Raw genomic sequence first — 18472 nt, 5'->3', positions numbered from 1 at the left:
TTCTGTCAATTGAAGTCTATCGTTAGTTAATATCTAACGGACTGAGTCACCTATGAATGGTTTTCACCCGGCGGGGGTGAGGTGAGGATCGCGCTGCTGAGTCGATTCAGTTTTCAATATATATATATATATTATATATATATATTATATATATATATATATATATATATATATATATATATATTGTATATCACATTACCGTGATTCATATACATATATCGAACTACTAATGTCCTTTAATATACTAATTCGCTCTACCTCGGAATTAATATATTTCATATCTGTTTGAACGAGGGGGAATTTATTAAGCGATAATAGAACTGGCGATCGACAGGCGCGAACCAGCGACCTCTCAATTCCAGGAACTGGCAGTGAAGCCTTAAACCAACCCCGACACCGCAGGTATATATATATATATTATATATTTCTTCGACAAGAACCAAGTACATAATCCAGAGAGAGAGAGAGAGAGAGAGAGAGAGAGAGAGAGAGAATTTCCACGGCACTACGGCAGTTTAGTGACGCCGGACACGGAGGTAACGGTGCAAGTGTCAAAAAGCATAATTACCCCACCACGCTGCATCATCGGTCGACGCTGTCGCCTTCAGGTTTTTTCTGGACATTTCCCGTCATTCAGGCCGTAAAAAATAGGCCATTACATCAAGGCAAACGAACTAATAATAATAAACTTTAATTCTTACGGGAAAAAAGCAACTTACGCAATGTACACGATTAATAATAATAACTAGATCAGTAACGTGACTCCAAAATGATCACAAAATATTAAGTATAGGTTTTGCTCTCTACCAAAAACTTCAAAACTGCGCCAGAGCGATTGGCACGCTTACCCACGTTTTCCATTACAATTACATTTTCTATAACAAAACACCATTTTTTTTTTTTTACGCAAGCGTATATCAGAATCATCTGTGCACTGGAACACCGAGATCTGAAAAATACATCGTAACATTGCAGTCATTAGTTTCATATCTGTATGAAATAAAAAAAATGAGTGGCGGCACCGATAATTGGATACAGGTTTCCACAAAAACATACATCCGTCTTCATTCTCAAATATATAAAAATACCGACTAACACTGTACACGGATGGCGGCGATTCATTCTTTTACTGAACCAAAATGCATCACGTGCTACAATTCTGCAAAACTAAAAAAAAAAAAAAAAAAAATTAGTTTCATTTAGATCGTAATAAACATCTTGTAAACAACACAAAAATTCTACAAAGTTTTATGCCACTATTAAGTCAAATGTCACTTTCATAAATGTGAAGGGAAGCGTTTGCAATATGGTTAAATTGCACGGTCACTTGTAAAACTAATGGCTCCAACTTGTATTCTACATATAAACCGTATGCAAAACAGGCTATACTCCCCGTGTAGCCTATGTATGTGCACATAAATATATATGAATAGGTCTATATCTATCTATCTATCTTCTATCTATCTATCTATCTTATCTATCTATATATATATATATATATATATATATATATATATGTAATTATACATATAAAGTTTTTGGGTACAGTCCTTTTCTAAGACAATTTTCATTCAAGACCTAGGGGCACATGGTCTTTACAGTTTTCAGTCAACACTTCTCCAATTTCCTGTACTTCTGATCTTCAATTTGAAGTTCTGAAGCGGTAGACAAAAACTACAGCTATGCTAATTCATTAATTTACTCGTAGGCCGACAACTGTTTCGGCCTTTTTCTTACGTCATCATCAGAGCTACACTCGATCTACAAAGAAACAATTGTCCAAGATCCAGATGTGGACAGTCATCAGTTAAAGATAAAAACAAGACATCAGAAAAATGACAATTGAGATTAACTTCATACAAAAGGGGGCGGGGGGAGAGTGACAGAGACGTAGATTAGGGTGATTCTTCAAGAAGCCCATCCGCGCGTCCAAATTTATGTCCATAATCATCATCATCACCATTAATATTATGGATGAATATTAATCATCATTATATTCAGAAAATAGACAAATTCAAACTAGTCTTTGGAGCCAAATTTATATCTAAGCATTTCTAGGTAAAGTATGTACCTACCTGGTGAACATACTCTAAAAAGGTAGGAAGTTTGCGAGTGAATGTTTTCCTTACTGAGGTTACATGAAATCCAGACTGCGGAAAGAATATTAATGTGGTAGGAAATGATCGAAAACAACCCAAACGAACGGAAAGGCTAATTAATTATGCACCTGACCTTCCTTTGAGTTTGAGATGAATGTAGACTCCTTATAAAGATTCCTTGCCTTCTGGAGGAGAAAAGTTGCAAAGAAAGCCATTAGAAATGAAAAGACGCGATATAGCTACACCCACATGAATAACAGATGACTGCCTTTCGGTGTACATTCCAAATAACTAAGATCTAAAACAAAAATAACACAACACTCAATTCGTAGCTCCTTAGGTGCCTTACTTAATTAAGCTACAAAGAAAACCGCTTCGTAATAAAACCATCATCTCATCGCAAGATATGACAGAGGCAAATAACAGGAAAAAATATGAAAATTGAGGACTAACTAAAACAAAGTATGCAAAAGGAAAGAGTAAACGCCATCAACAGCGAACCTCTGGCTCGGTTAATTTTCAGGGGGGGGGAAAAAGGGGGGGGGGGGGGGGGGGGGGAGGGGGAAAAAAAACAAATCCCATTGAAGGAGAAGCCACGATTAGAGGCCTTACCTGGGCAGCACACCTTCTCCCCTTTCTCCTTTAAGGTGCGTAGCCCCTAATGATGACGACCCCCCCACACAGAGGACACTCACTCATCCACTTTCTACAACCCACTCCTACCTAGGGCTTATCCTTTTTTTTAATCCTCTCCCCTCATTTATTCTTTCAGCGTCGTCTCAGGACAAGTAACTTTTTAATCAACACTTAAAATTGTCCTCCTTTGATCCACTTTCCCCAACTTCAGGTATACGAAGTTTTTAGGCCTTCGTTTCCATCACGTCAACGTCAACATAAGTTTACGTATGGACTGAAAATGGCGATTTATGTTATCGTTCTTTACATCAATGTAATTTCACGGATTTTACATTGATGGAAAACATAATCATAATATCCCCAGTGACGTATCACTGTAGTAATTCCCGTTTTCCTTGACCAAGCAGGTTTTCATAAATACAGTAAATTTCTGCAACCTTGCGCATCCAGTTACAGAAGTTTCATCGTAAAAACAGTTTGCGCCCGCACAGAGAGAGAGAGAGAGAGAGAGAGAGAGAGAGAGAGAGCAAACATGTCTCCCTTTCATTGGCCCATCGTTCATGAAAGGTCAGATACCTACCCATTGGAGAGGGGGCGGCACAGAGATTATCCGTGAAGCAAACTTCGTCCCAAGTGGCACTTATACCCCAAAAACGGGCATGTGCGTCATAACCAAAGACCTCCTCGACATGAAGAGTTTCTCTTCTCTCGAACTCCCACACAATTTGCACAACATCATATCTTTGCAATAAATACATCATCTACAAATGTATAGACTGCATCAGCAACGATGTACGGGATACCTGTATTTCTTACAATGTATCAAGATTCAGCAAAGGATATCTCTTCTTACGTGCCATGCGTGCAGACATCTTCTGAGTTCACTTCTTCTGACACCAAGCTGAATTCAATCAAGATCGTTCTCTTTAAGGCATCTTTTCAGTCAAATCATAAAGCTTTATCTAGGGGTACTTAACCACTACTTGAAGTGCATTCCCTTTATATACATCCCAACTATTTTTAACATATCATCTACCTTCCCTTAAGTTATTAACTCTACAAACAAGATACTAACGAACATGCAAAATGGCTGATACACTCGCGTTTGTGTTGAAATAATCATCGGGAATTTTAATGAAAGATCAAAAGCTACAGCTAACACCCAAAATGTTTATTTGCAGAATTATTCACTGTCATTATAGGAGATCACCTACTACAGTGTAGCCCATGATCTTCTTCAAAGGGAAAACATTACAGTGAATCTGTTCCAAACTGAAGACTGGAATTTCTTCGAGAATGACTGCTTTCCTCTGTCCACCCTTCCCTCTCACCAAAGCACGCCTTCAGCATACTCAATGGGAAATATAAGGGAAAAACTAATCAGTAGACACTGCCCGTTCAAAAAAAAAAATAAAAAAAAAAAAAAAAAAAAACAAAAAAAAAAAAAAAAAAAAATCACAAAAGTAAGTAATTTGCCAAACTTTACTCAAGAATGCAAAACGCATTGTGACAAGTCTACTCGTCAATGTTTCAAGAGACTTGTCATGGTAAGCCCCTTTCCCGCATATTCAAGAAACTCAGACGAACGAGATTCATAGCCACTTTGGGAACAATATTAATCACCTTATACTAGAGAGAGAGAGAGAGAGAGAGAGAGAGAGAGAGAGAGAGAGAGAGAGAGATTCATTTCAACAGAAAATAAATCTAAACTACTCAACTCTATGGCTACCCTACCTTAAAGTGTCCCGATAAAGAAACCAGACGCAGTCACTTTAATCAGGGGACAATAATTACAATGCTTACGCATCTCAGCGCTGTTACAAACAGGATTTCATCAATCCCTCTACAAAAGAGCTCATTAAAAACATTCACCGAGATCTACATCATATCGTCGAGAGTGGAATGAAATGTAACAAACCTGATGATACACGAAATGCCACAAAATAAACCAACTAAAGCAACTAATGAAATGTCCTCATTTATCGAAGTTCATCATCTGCCCCATTCTAGCCTTTGATAACCTCTCTGGGATAGTGTACCTATAAAGTTTCGAAGGTTACTGACCCTGCAGTTAAAGGGTTGGTGCTTCTTTAGCCTTAGTGTCTAAATATTCCATGTTCTTTTCATTCTAAGGCTGTTGCCAGATATGGTAAAGAGGTGAATGACAAAAACACTGACCACTCAAAAAGATTCAGCAAATAAATGCCGACAAAAACTTATAATTTCCAGAACTGCCCAAAAAACGAAAGTACTAAATACACCTTCTTATACAAATATCCCAAACGTACTTACTACCACGAGATTTGCAATAACGCTACTAGACAATCAGAGATTGCCATACTGCATCCTTCTATTCTGTTATTCTGAAAGTGATTTTTGAAAATTCTAAACATCCAGGAACTTTATCTGCAATGTTTCTCTCTCTCGCTCTCGCTCTCTCTCTCTCTCCCTCTCTCTCTCCTCAAGGGGTCTTTTCTCCCCCCAGCCCGCCCCCAACCCCCGAGACTTTTCGTCAAGGACGACGACAAGAGCCTTGTGATCTTGGACATCAAAGAGCGACGTCCTCCTCTTCTTACCTCCATCGACCTCTTCTCCATCATTCCTTCCTTTCTCTTCGTCATCTCCCCTCCTCTCTCTCTTCTAGTTCTTCTCCAAGACCCCTCGCGGAGAATGGGGGAAGAGAAGTGGCGGGGGAAGACGAGAATAAGCACGATAGCGGAAGAAGGCGACTTCACCTCACCAAGTCTTCTATTCCACCTTTAATCATTCCTGTTGTCACCCTTCCTCTCATTAGGTTTCCTCAGATGGTTCTGCGACCTGACTCCGACCCTCCAATCCATGGAGAAACGATTACCTGCCATTTCGAGTCTTTTTCTGTGTCGGTGAACGTAGGGGGTGGAGGGATTTTCTGTTCCTTACACAACATAACATCTACGCTCAGTTACAATCATGACACTACTGGATTTCCAACACAAGCCTTCCATCTGGGATTGCCAACAATGAGATCAAAAGATACTAACAAATAACTCCAAAACATCCAAGAATAGAACAACGGTTTGTCTGTCCTATAATGACAGTGAATAATTCTGTCATGTTTCAGGCATGTAACGGTCTCCCTCTTACTTCAGCACCAGAAGTTGAAATGACACACACTGACAAAACCCATAACTAATTTGTTCAGAGAGAGAGAGAGAGAGAGAGAGAGAGAGAGAGAGAGAGAGAGAGAGAGAGAGAGAGAGAGTCTGCTAAACTCGGTAGCAGGATATTTGCAAAGGTCATGAACACAGCATAGCAATGCAACTGAGAAAGAAAGCGCCAGTATGATGGGATAATGGTCAATAATAGTAAAGAGGACATGACTCGACCCAACAAAGTATCCTATTCACGCTAGACGCGTCATCCTGGTATCTGTGGGGAAGGGGATTACGTCTTGTTGCTTCTTCAAATCAGCTTACTATCACATTCTCTCTCTCTCTCTCTCTCTCACACACAGATGACTTGGGTCTTTTCTTTCAAACTTTACTACTATGGGTCCACAGAAATAAAACCTTACTTTCAGAAACAAAACACTGAACTTTTTGCGTGGCACTGAGAATATAATACAAGGACAATCCATGCTTTAAAAATAACGGACTTTCATGACATAGACTAAATGTTCATATTCCATGATGTTATAGGCTAAAAGTTTATATTCATGATTCCTTCCTCCAACTGAAGAATACATTTTAAGATGAAGAGAGAAGCAATAGGAGCCTTGAATCTTGCTGACAGTAACGTCAGTAGAACGAACAAAGATGAACCTCGAAGGAAAAATTGTGCATAAATCATTTCTCAAACACCTAGTGATATATATATACTACTGCGTCAGCATAAGTTGTCCTTTATATCTTCAACTTAAAGATCAGTTCTTCCCTCCCGAGGCTGTCTCACTCTGTGTGTGTGTGTGTGTGTATGAGAGAGAGAGAGAGAGAGAGAGAGAGAGAGAGAGAGAGAGAGAGAGAGAGAGAGAGAGAGAGAGAGAGAGATTTTCCCTTATTAAGGCTCTCTGAACTATTTGACAGCCTACAATTTCAGCTCGGTTGTCACCCCAAGAAAAAATGTTTATAATAAAAAGAAAAAAAAAAGGAAGCCTTGATTACATCTACTAATCATCCGGGTCTCACAGGGTGGCTTCGCACTTGCCCCTCTCTATATGTCGTGTTTTGGTGGGTGGCTGACCTCACCACGAGGGCGTTGAGCAACATCGGAGTCTGTTCTGTGTCACTACACTGTTCCTACTTGAACCGACTTGCAGAGCGATCCGCCAAGGAGTCCGTATGATTACAGAAACACCTTCGAAAGTACGATTATCCATCAGGCAATGACTTCCCTGAGATGAGTTATCCATCAGGCAATGACTTCTCTGATAAGAGTATTATTGATACTACTCGACCACTCTTAAGAGGAATTAATTCAGCCTGAGCAAAAGTGTCAGCCAGCCTTCATGAATACTTTCAGCCATGCCAAAATATATAAAACAAAAATGACAACGAGTATCTCCTGCACAAGATGCACACAAGAGCAACGTTAACACGGGAGCTCTCAAGTAACGGCACGGACAGGAGAAAGAATTGGGTACTACGGGCGTTCGTGAGCATATGATGATGCCCGTGGGCGTGCGACATCATGGCTGGAGCGTCACGACTGACGAAGACGATCCCGAGACCCCTCATTAGCTTAAATCGCAAAGAACTTCCAAATGGGGTCTTCTTAAACATCGACCTTCAACCGACACCAGGAAGGACTTCAAAAGAAAGTTGAATTAGCATAAACAGTAGTCGTCTCGTCCCTCACCTAAGCGTCTCTGTGGAACAGCACAAGCGGCCTTTCAGATTTTGATCAGAAATCACAAGTACCCTTCTACCATCCTGGTGGCAGCGTAAAAATTCGTGTAGGAAAATTCTTCAACCTAACATCTCTGGCAAGATTCGAATAAGTTGGGCCACTAAGGGAAGTTGAAGAATCTCTGCCTTATAGTGCTGACCGCAGTCAAACAAATATATATGCAACAGGGACAAGTCATCAACTTCACCTTTTATGCAATGGTTACATTCTAGGTCTAACTTCAATCTGTTCCAAGAAGAAGCCAGATTATCTAAAACGATACATGCAACAAACCTGCCCACTTAGCCAAATGAGTACTTGGACCAGATTATAAATCTACGTAATGAAATATATATATATATATATATATATATATTATATATATATATATGTGTGTGTGTGTGTGTGTGTGTGTGTAGTGTGTATATCATATATATATATATATATATATATATATATATCATATATATATATATATATATATATACATGCATGATTAGGTCATCAAATAAGTTCTGTTTATAATTATGGTGATTCAATAACTCAAAAAAAAAAATGAAAAAAAAAACTCTTATGATTACTCAAACTCAGCATTGCACAAAAAGGCAGGCCAAAAGCATGGGATAGGTTCCACGCCTGGGCGTGGAAAATCATTTACAGTTTCATACCTTGATAACCCGGCGGTCATCTTTCCCCCGTTGGCTTCGAATATCCTACAGAGGGCACCGGCACAAAGCTCAATGCTCTGCCCCGCCTTTTCTTCCTCGATGATGTAGGTCGAGCACCTCGCAAAGCACCGTTGGGGTCATATCGGGTCAAAGCGCCAAGAGCGAGTTGAAACATACCGGATCGAGATGAGGGAGCTAATAAGAAAATTCATTTTCTTTGAAGCATCTAAAAGAAATCACCCATTTTGTAAGCCTTTAACGTTGTCCGATGGCTGAGGCGGTCAATAACAGAATATAGTCATCCTTTTAGGTTTACCAACACTGAATATTGCTTTAACCGACACAAAGAACTTTGAAAACTGGCAAATGAGTTTCAGTAGATGAGAAATCTGGGTCCTGACAGTGATGAAGAGAAACCAGGACCAGGCAGTACTCTTCCTGAATAGGCAACCGTTTAATACAATGCAAACTTAACTGGATACCTGTAACGAAGGTAATTTCACAATCGTTGACAATACGATACTGAGACGAGACATTTCAAGGGGCATCCATATACCTACCTATACCCAGAGGTCTTCCGAAGGCCAGTAATAATTCCTGCATTTCTTTGATGCACACCAAGTCACTTTCACCCACTGAAATGCTACAACCTATACCTAAGAAAAGCAGCATCATTTCCTTCCCACAGTGGTGAGATAGAAGGTCGAGGGGGCAAACTCCTGTATCATCGAGACACAATGTTCAATCCTTTTTAACGGTACAACCTCCCAGTTTCCCAAAAGGACAAAAGTATGAGAATATCAAAATTCTACTCACGGTTCAATTTCATTTACCAACACAATAGAATCTCTCTCTCGCTCTCTCTCTCCTTCAGCTGTCATATAGACAATCTACAATGCATTTTACATTGCAACCCCAAGCCTGTCCATACAGCACACGGCAAAGCCTGATTAGTGAAACATTGTTTGTGTGTGTGTGTGTGTGTGAGAGAGAGAGAGAGAGAGAGAGAGAGAGAGAGAGAGAGAGAGAGAGAGAGAGAGAGAGAGAGAGAGAACTACCACTTCATAAACACCACACCATAAACCAGTTTCTTGAACTTCATTGACCATAATCAATTAAAATCTATTCATAATTCCCACGGAATTCTACTACGGACCAAACCGGCGTAGCAGAAGGCTTAAAAACCATTGGTTGCAACATCTCCCACTTCTTCAGCGAGGACATTCCTATGCAAATGACCACCCAGCCAAGCTTAAGATGGAAATAAGGCAGGGGGAAGGTATACCTTCAACACATTAAGTCCAACAGCTAATTTCTCTGTGGCAAGAATTAGCGCGTTCTATCTTTTTATAAAAAAAATAAAAATAAAAATTACTGGACGGGGTCACTAAACGCCTGGGGTTTATATTCGAGCTAACGACATCCATACGCTTCTAACCCTCTACCAAGATCCATGGGCCCTGCCTCCTACAAACAGCTTTTGGTGTGGATGATCACAAATTTAAGAAATCATTAAAACACACTATGTCGCATAATGAGAGCATTACATAGCAAAGATACCTTTGCTCATCAAACTGACTTTCCCTCACATACTTCAATCTTTCCCCGTCTGAATAAGAATCTTCCCAGTTTTCTTGTTACATTACTTTGTCTTACATTCGCGTTTCCTTCCTGATTTCAATTGATCTCTGCTCTATCTCGCTTGGACTGTTCACTGAAAATATCGAAGATGATTGCCAGTGTCGTATTTCAATCGGTCTTGATTAATCCTTTTTTCAAATCCTCTGACACTGACACGGGTCCCCTTCTTCTCTGTCATCTTCTTCTCGGGCGTCCCCTTCCCCGCACACCTCCCTTTCTCCAGAGAATTAATAAATGCCCCCAACGATCTGATAATGCCCTAATGACCTCTCACAAAGAGGCGACAAGTTACCGTATCGCACCGTTCACTATTCCCTTAAGGTCACGAGTTATTAAGAACTCAAATGAAAGCTTCCTTTCCAACTGACCTGATTAAAGTTTCTGTTTTAACTGATATCGAACGCAAGTGTCGTCCCACACAAGGTACTTTCAAGTGAGATTAATAAGGATAAACGGGTTTCAGCTAGAGAAATCGGCCATTTGACAGCCGAATAAGTTACATCAGATCATTGTTCAATCTATATTCAAATCCTAGTCAGGGTTAGAAAACTTATCATATATAAATCCCTCTGGGCGTAAGTTATTCCCAAAGATACCGTCAAGTGAAGTAGCATACATACTACGCGGAAAAATGAAACCGGTATAAATCCTCTGATACATCTACAAACATATAGCAGCAGTACTACTTATCCGCGCACTGCTTTGTAACCTAACGATTGAAAACCGTAGGGTAACCTGGCTACAAAATTACTGACGAATGATAAAAAAAGCTTGGCAATAAAATCACGCAAAAACTCAGTCCAACATGACTAGACATCAAGTACCTTACGAAAAATACGGCGTCAACTTTCCTTGGGTGTTTAGGAAATATATCCGCCACCTGATCAACAGTACAGTTTCAGAAAAATGCCAGTTCAAACAAAAAGTAGCCCATTATTAACAAAGAACTGGTCTTGGAAGCTAAAACTCCAACGAAACTTATCCGAGACCTGAAATCTGAGACACTGGACGTGACGCATGCTGTGCAAATCATTACACGTGACGGATTAGCCTAGCTGCCAAGCGATAGTATATGATTATCATGAAAACTCAAACAAAATTACCTATAACGCACACATTTCAATGTCAGACTAGAACCAACCACAACCATATTCGCAAACAATATAACAGTGCAAAGAAATTCTTCAAGTATACAATTAAATTAACTTTTGCGTCGAAAAATTCAAGCAAAAGAATGGCTTTACAGACGTGACGGATTATGGAAACTGTTCATTCACGGGAGACTTTACGGTGAGAATAAGCAGACACCTGAGATCCTGGGTAAGAGTGAGATAGGAACGCTGTAGCTCAAGGTTTGCACCCCTGGTACATCCATGAAAAATATTAACAAATAATTATAGAACGTTCAGGTTCTCCTTCCTATGAGTCTGGCTGGTCAAGATTAGATTCAATATAGGATTAGGTATAGGTATAGCTACAATAAATAAAATCCAGTTAGGAATTAATTTTCGACCAGAGTAGTTTGCAAGCTTCTTTATTTATATTATCGACGAAACCATAAACGCGTAAGCAAAATAGACTGGCATTTCTTCAGAAATACGTTTAAAGACAAAAAGCATGAAATTTAGCTAAATTAACCTAACAGCCCATACCATAGACAGGCCTGGTATTTTTATCTAAATTCTGGCAAAAATAACGTAAATACAGACATAGATATACAGTATTACATACAAACATACATACGTACATACCTACATACATATATAACATATATATAATATATATTAGGGATCATATCAAGATTAGCGTACCCACTATTTTTCAAGACAATATTATACCACTTTGCCTTACACACGCACACACACATTATATATATATATATATATATATATATATATATATATATATATATATATATATATATATATATATCAGTGGTATAATATTGTCTTGAGAAGTAGTGGTTCGTTAATCTTGGCATGATCCTATACGTGTGTATGTATATATATATATATATATATATATATATATATATATATATATATACTATATATATATATATATATATATATATATATTCCTTCTAATTCAATGTGGTATGCATCAAATTGTACTAGAACAGCGTCTTATGCTATTCACCATAGTATGATGTAGGTTCACACTGGAATTCTTGCTCTTAGGTAAAGTGATCACTAGCAACAAAGAATACTATAAAAAAAAAAGCTTTTGTCTCCTTACAAAGTGATGATCTGGATTTTATAAAAAAAAAATAAACAAAAATTTAAATCCACAATTATAACAGTAAACTAAAACATTTATGAAATGCAAAAGATATTCTGGTACTGCCACACATTCTCTCCGCCTCCCAAATTTTGTTTTCGGTAAATCTGCTATTTTCGAATATTAGTACAATGTACACAGGCTTATTGGTAAACTAGAGATGTCAAGTCTTCAAACCGAGAACTGATTTTTAGCGTACAGATCGATAAAAAAAAAAAAATTAATAAGAAGCTTAAATCTATTCAGTAGGTTCTACTAAAGCGAACGATAATTCCCTCTTTTTACTTTTTTACTCTTGTCCCAGATAGCTGAGAACTCCTCCATTATGATTCAAAGGCCATGTAAATGTCCATACTTTATTCTTTTTCATTTTCAATCCCCAAAATAACGATATAATTCGGAAATAACTGAAAACACAATAAATGTTCAGGCCAGCAAAGAAAAACTCATTCACAATATCTTCTGAGAATAAAAAAAAAATTATTAAATTCTTTGTCCCCAACAGTGGCACACCATCTTCTGCCTATTATTCCAAAGTGGCCCATAAAAGCAAAACTGGATAAGAGAGAATGAATACGAAAACCTCTAGAGCCTTTACTCCGAGGCCCTTATTTATATCACGGCCTAATAGGATTTAATTCATTCACAACGTATACTCACAACAGTAATGGAAAAAGTACATTATAGTACCCTTTTCACCAACGGGTAGCCCACATATGACAGAAGCCTACCCATTGAAAATAGAATACAAATGATATAAGAATTCCCCTCGTAGTTTGACGTAGAAAAACAGACTCGCCACCGAACCACATAATTGATATGTAGGTCTATAGATCACAAAGTTGGAAATATTTAGTTATTAAAATGATTAACTACAAGAGGATCATTCTCCTGCCGGCTAAAATTTTTCATGTGCACTTCGGTAAGCTACAGCTATCAACTAATGATCCTATCTATAAAATGAAACATCAATTATATATTTTTTTATAATAGTTGACCGTCAAAGGTGAACACACTATATATTGTGTGTGTGTATATATATATATATATATATATATATATATATATATATATATATATATATATATAGCTATTAGTGTTCAACTTTGCAGCCAACTATTATAAAAAGAAAAACAATCTATGATGGTAACATGTATGATAATTATATATTTTATATATATCATATAGAATTTATACCATATACTATATAAATATACACAGAAAAAGACAGATAAATAAACATATATACCTATAGAGACAGAAAAACTTTTCCTTTTACAAAACTGGTAAATTGTTTTCGACGAAGGTTACTTATTGAATGGTGCGTTTACGCCGAACGACACCCTATATCTGATCGGACGTCTCCACCAGGTAGAGAGAGAGAGAGAAAGGAAAACTGAAATTTTCCAAGAATTGTCCCTGTGGCAGCTTTTTCATCAATGAAGAAAACTGTTCACTGATTTCTGCAATGGCTATTTGCTGTTCCATCGTTTACATAAGGCAAACTGAATGATTCTGAAGGGTTATCACGTCAACTATGAAGTGTAAAATCTGGCTCGGAATGATGGTCAGAGCGGAAAACATTACTACTACTCCGATATTATGTAACCGCATTAAACCCAAGAAAACAAAAAGACATTCTTCTGCAATAAAATGCCATATCAGACATATTTAACGAATAATAAAATCACATAGTAAATTCGATGTGGAATTCCTATATATACATTTAGCTATACTGACCACCCAAAGTGTATTTTTTGGTCACAAGAAAAGAATTTAGTAGAGTTACATTCATCAAATAACCTCAAAATCTTATTTCCCTTTATCTTTTCGACACTTGGAATCGTTTCACTTCCATATTAACGTTCAATAACATCTAAGGAGCTTAAAAAAATACTACAACCATACAAGGCATGCGTGATTATAGGCTATGCCAGCAAGACATCCAGAGAATCCATACACGTAGTATACATATTTTAAGAACAGTATATAACCATTTCAAGTTCGTTGCCGCATAGGTTTTCTCGAATAACTTTCTACATATCAGCTGTTATCTTCCTTGATATTTTTTGGCACAGCATGTTTTAGAGCCTCAGGTAATTTTGGACAATATTATGAAGTACCTCATTTTATTGATTAAGGCATTTTACTCTTGAACTTTTTCAATTTCCTCAACATTCGTTATAGAATGCGAACACCTGTCATAGGCTTAGCTAAAGAGTTTGGAAGGAAGCCCCGCCCACTCGTTTCTCTCTCTATCTCAAACTTTTGAATGCTAGTACTACGATATGGCTTTCTGTGTTTAGAATAACCATCAATAACTAATCCTATACAGTACCTTTCATATAGGCATTTGTATGTTTTTTTTTATGTATCATGTATGTTTTACTACCATTAGAATAGGGTGGTAGTGGACCAGTTGTGAATATACGATATTGCAGATGTGGGGCAATGACTATCCTCTATAAGCATAGTATGGTATGGCGCATTGTCTATCACAAGGACCGATGGCTCGGGAAACTATGGTAAAATTAGCGATGTCAACCATCGGGGTAACAATAATTTGGCCATTCATCTCCCATGATAGTCGCCACTTTTTTTTTTTTTTTTTTTTTTTTTTTTTTTGCGGCAAAAGAAAGGCAAGAATTCTCAACAAATCCTCCCACTGAATGCTATAACTGTCATCCTGATAACAGAATTTTAAAATCATTCAAGCATGGTAGGGTGCTTGCATTTTAAAGGGAACCCTTAAGGAGATTATCCCTTACCTTTTTAGAGACATTCTTGGCCCACTGGATACCTTCTCTGCATTACTATATGCACCCAACAGCCGTAATGCAAATGCATTGCAGCATCTATGCTCACAATACCGCAACATGTTTTTAATAGCTGATACAGTTGGATGGACGTATACTTGCAGCTATGGGTGACTTCAGACATTTGCACATATCGGACGACAAACTAAACATACCTGAAAACCAGTAAACTATACTGCCCCTCTAATTTTCTGTCGGTCTACTTATCTGTATCTATGTACTGTAAATGAGCCATGAGGGTATAATAATCTCTCAAAACAATGAAATGCAGATATTTAACGTATACATTAATTTGGCTATGTAAAACGTAAAAAGCCATATCGTAGTACACTCTTCCATTCATAAGTTTGAGACAGAGTAAGAAACGAGTGGGCGGGGCTTCCTTCCAAACTCTTTGGCTAAGCCAAAGACAGGTGTTCGGATATCTTCAACGAATTTTGAGGAAATAAAAAAGGTTCAAGAGTAAATTGACTTCATCAATAATTTCTGGCTCTTCATTATACTGCCCATAAATACCAGACGCTCTACAATATGCTGTGCCAAAACGTAAAGATACAGCTGACATATCAAAAGATATCCAAAAAAATCTATGCGACAACGGGCTTGAAATGGTTAGTAAACCAGGCCTAAGAATGATGCTTCCAGTCTTTCCAAAATATGAGCGGACAATTAACCTGAAAAAGATATTAATGGAGTCTTATAATCTATAGGTAAAAGTTTCTATTGCAGGCATTGTTTAGTTAATAATATGAAGTGTATCACCTTTTAAAGAGGTTATCTTGAAAAGATAGTAGCATCAATTGAACTTATTTTATAGTAGTTTTAATTGAAAATTTATAATAACAATAACAATACTAATGATAATAATAATACCAATAATAATAATAATAATAAAGGTCCTATTTTACAAAACCAAATGCATCAAAAGCTCCAGGTGTACATTGTAAATTTCCAAATAGCAACAGAAAAGAGGTGTAGTTAATTACACAACCAAAATGTTTTTGGAATAGCGAATGCTGCATGCTTCCCTGCAGGAGCTAAACTAGTAAGGGACCCTAATGCCACTCAGAGCAAACATGAATTCATGCGGGAACACCTAAAAAGTGAGACATGGCCAAGAGCACTTCTTACCTTCAACATTTTCGGTGGCCAAAATGACGATGGTCTTGACAGCGGGGATGGCCCATGCGGCCAGATGAAACCAGGCACTGTTGTTCTCAATGGCTTCGTGGCTCCACTTGAGACCTGCAGCTAAGAACCAGGTGAGGGTGAGCACCACCCACCAGATCGAGGCAGCCATCGAAAAGAAGTAGAGGGTCATGAAGACGATGGTGCACCATTCCCTGTCCACCCCCTGGGTGATGGTCCTCACCATGTGCTCCCTCAGTTCGGGCAAATACTGCGGAGGTTCCCAGGGCTCGTCGCAGGCGATTTTGTCGCCCTGGAAGAGCCCCACCACGTAGGTGGCAGCGATAAACCAGTAACACATGCTGATGAAGATGATCGGGCGCTCGGGGTACCGAAAGCGGCGGACATCTGCCAAAAATGATGCGATGGTGAAGGTGGTTGAAGCCAAGCAAACTGCAGCCCATCCGCCTACCCAGTTTCTTGAAAAGTTGAGTTCCTCCTCATTAAAGAACATGCCATTGCAAGGGGCACCGCAGTCGGGCGCCTCTACGGTTCCTACTCTCAATTTGTACTCGAGTCTCTTGGGCACTTTGAAGTGGGCAGGGCACTGAAAAGCCTTTCCAGCATATTGTGTTCCCCCTACAGGAGGTCTAGGCTCAGGGAAAGAAGGGGGAGGGTCATGGGGGGCGGTGTTATTCTCTCCTACGCAAAGTTCTTCGTGGGGTCCTGCCGGGAACTTGTTGCAATCGAGGGATTCAGGCCACTGGAAACCAAACTTGTTCATGAGATCTTCACATCCATCTTTGGCAGAGAGACACAAGTGTCGGCAAGGAGGTAAAGGCCTTTCCATGATTGTGCACACAGGGACGTAAACACTGCACAAGAAAAACTGTAGGTCGCCCGAACACTTCACTTTGACTAAGGGAAAAAACTGATGGACTTCCATGCCAGCCTCTTCCTGGGTATGATGTTTCAGAAGGTTGGGCATGATGGTGGTGTTATACTGGAGGTCTTTGCACAAAGTGATGGTAATGGGTTCACACCGATTATGCCGCGGTAAGAGGTCGTGGTCAGAAATATGTTCCACACGGCCATGCCCTCCTCCCAGGCGAATTCCTCCTTCGATGGGAATACCTCCAGCGCCCCCTCCAACCGGAGGAATTTGTGCACTACAGACTGAAATCAACAACACTAAAAGGAAGAGCAGTCTGCAACAGCTAACGTAAGGGGAAGAAGAGGCAGCGGCAGTTACCCGCTCGCCACCTCCAAACTTCCCCGCTGCCCTTCTCGCCATGCTGTGTACTCAAACTCCAATATTCCACGTTTTTCACACTCCTCCGTTTTCCTTAATCGTCAAGCACAATTCTGCTTTCGTTAAATCATTCGATCATATAGAATAACTCATTCATCATCAAATATTCGATAGTACCACACACGCGACAGGGACACGACGACACATATCTTTCTTCTTCCACAACTGCAATCCTACTGACTTGTTGTTTTCGCTGGGTCTCCCTCATAGAGGAGTTGCCAAGTAGTAATACCGTTTCGATAAACTTACGTAACTTCTAATTCCCGACTGTCTACCTGCCTTTTATTAGTTTTACATAAATAGAAATGATTCCCCTAAAATACGTTAAAATTGAGAGAAACAATATACGAAAATATGACAGGAAAAAAGAAAAAAAGTTTAAAATAAGAAGAGTTCTGGGTTACTGCCGCCATTGGATGCTGCTGGCAAAGCGAGATATATCGAAACTCTTGATTGGCGGAGGAGGTACATGGTGTCCAATCACCAGTCGCCGACCATAACTTTTGCTTCGCGCACAAATCAAACAGAAAGATTTGAGTTGCCTGCACCGATCTCTAACATTTAAAGTCCGAAGCAAGGTCCTGTGCTCGCGCTTTAACCGTACATATAATAGCCTGAACTGAATGAATGTAGTATATATAAGCTATGTAACGCATACTCGTACGAACATATTTCTAAAAAATGACAAGATCTTATAAGTAGTTAATTTTATCTTATTTTTAGTTACTTAAATGCATAGGTCTTGTTTAAAATTATTTGGACTTTCTCTATATCGTATCATAATTCTCCACTAAACCAAATAGATATTCTTATTAATACTGTCATTATTAGTATTTGAAAACAGTTACATGCGTTGCATGACATGCAGATGCATGAACAATGTAAAGATTTCCTCTAACAGCCTACGAGGATAATCACTGTTAAATCCCCACGCCAAGATTTTGGTCCTGCAATGTAGGTCATGTTAATATACAATATACATACATACTATATAATATATATATATATATATTTAATATAATATATGAA

The 18472-nt window shown here is 38.7% G+C and overlaps 1 protein-coding gene across 1 annotated transcript in view; it reads right to left on the bottom strand.

Moving 5' to 3' along the window:
- LOC135207286 (frizzled-2-like) overlaps positions 1-17625 on the bottom strand; it is a 383979-nt gene extending 366354 nt beyond the window's left edge. The window contains exon 1 of the mRNA XM_064238955.1: positions 16135-17625. Coding sequence (XP_064095025.1) covers positions 16135-17425 — 1291 coding nt within the window. The 5' untranslated portion in view covers positions 17426-17625. The remainder of the gene's footprint in view (positions 1-16134) is intronic.
- Between the last annotated feature and the right edge of the window lie 847 nt (positions 17626-18472).

Source organism: Macrobrachium nipponense, chromosome 32, assembly GCF_015104395.2.
Source record: "Macrobrachium nipponense isolate FS-2020 chromosome 32, ASM1510439v2, whole genome shotgun sequence".
NCBI classification, from domain to species: Eukaryota; Metazoa; Arthropoda; class Malacostraca; order Decapoda; family Palaemonidae; genus Macrobrachium; species Macrobrachium nipponense.
Note: the sequence above shows the minus strand (reverse complement) of the source record. Positions and strands in the feature narration are given on the sequence as shown.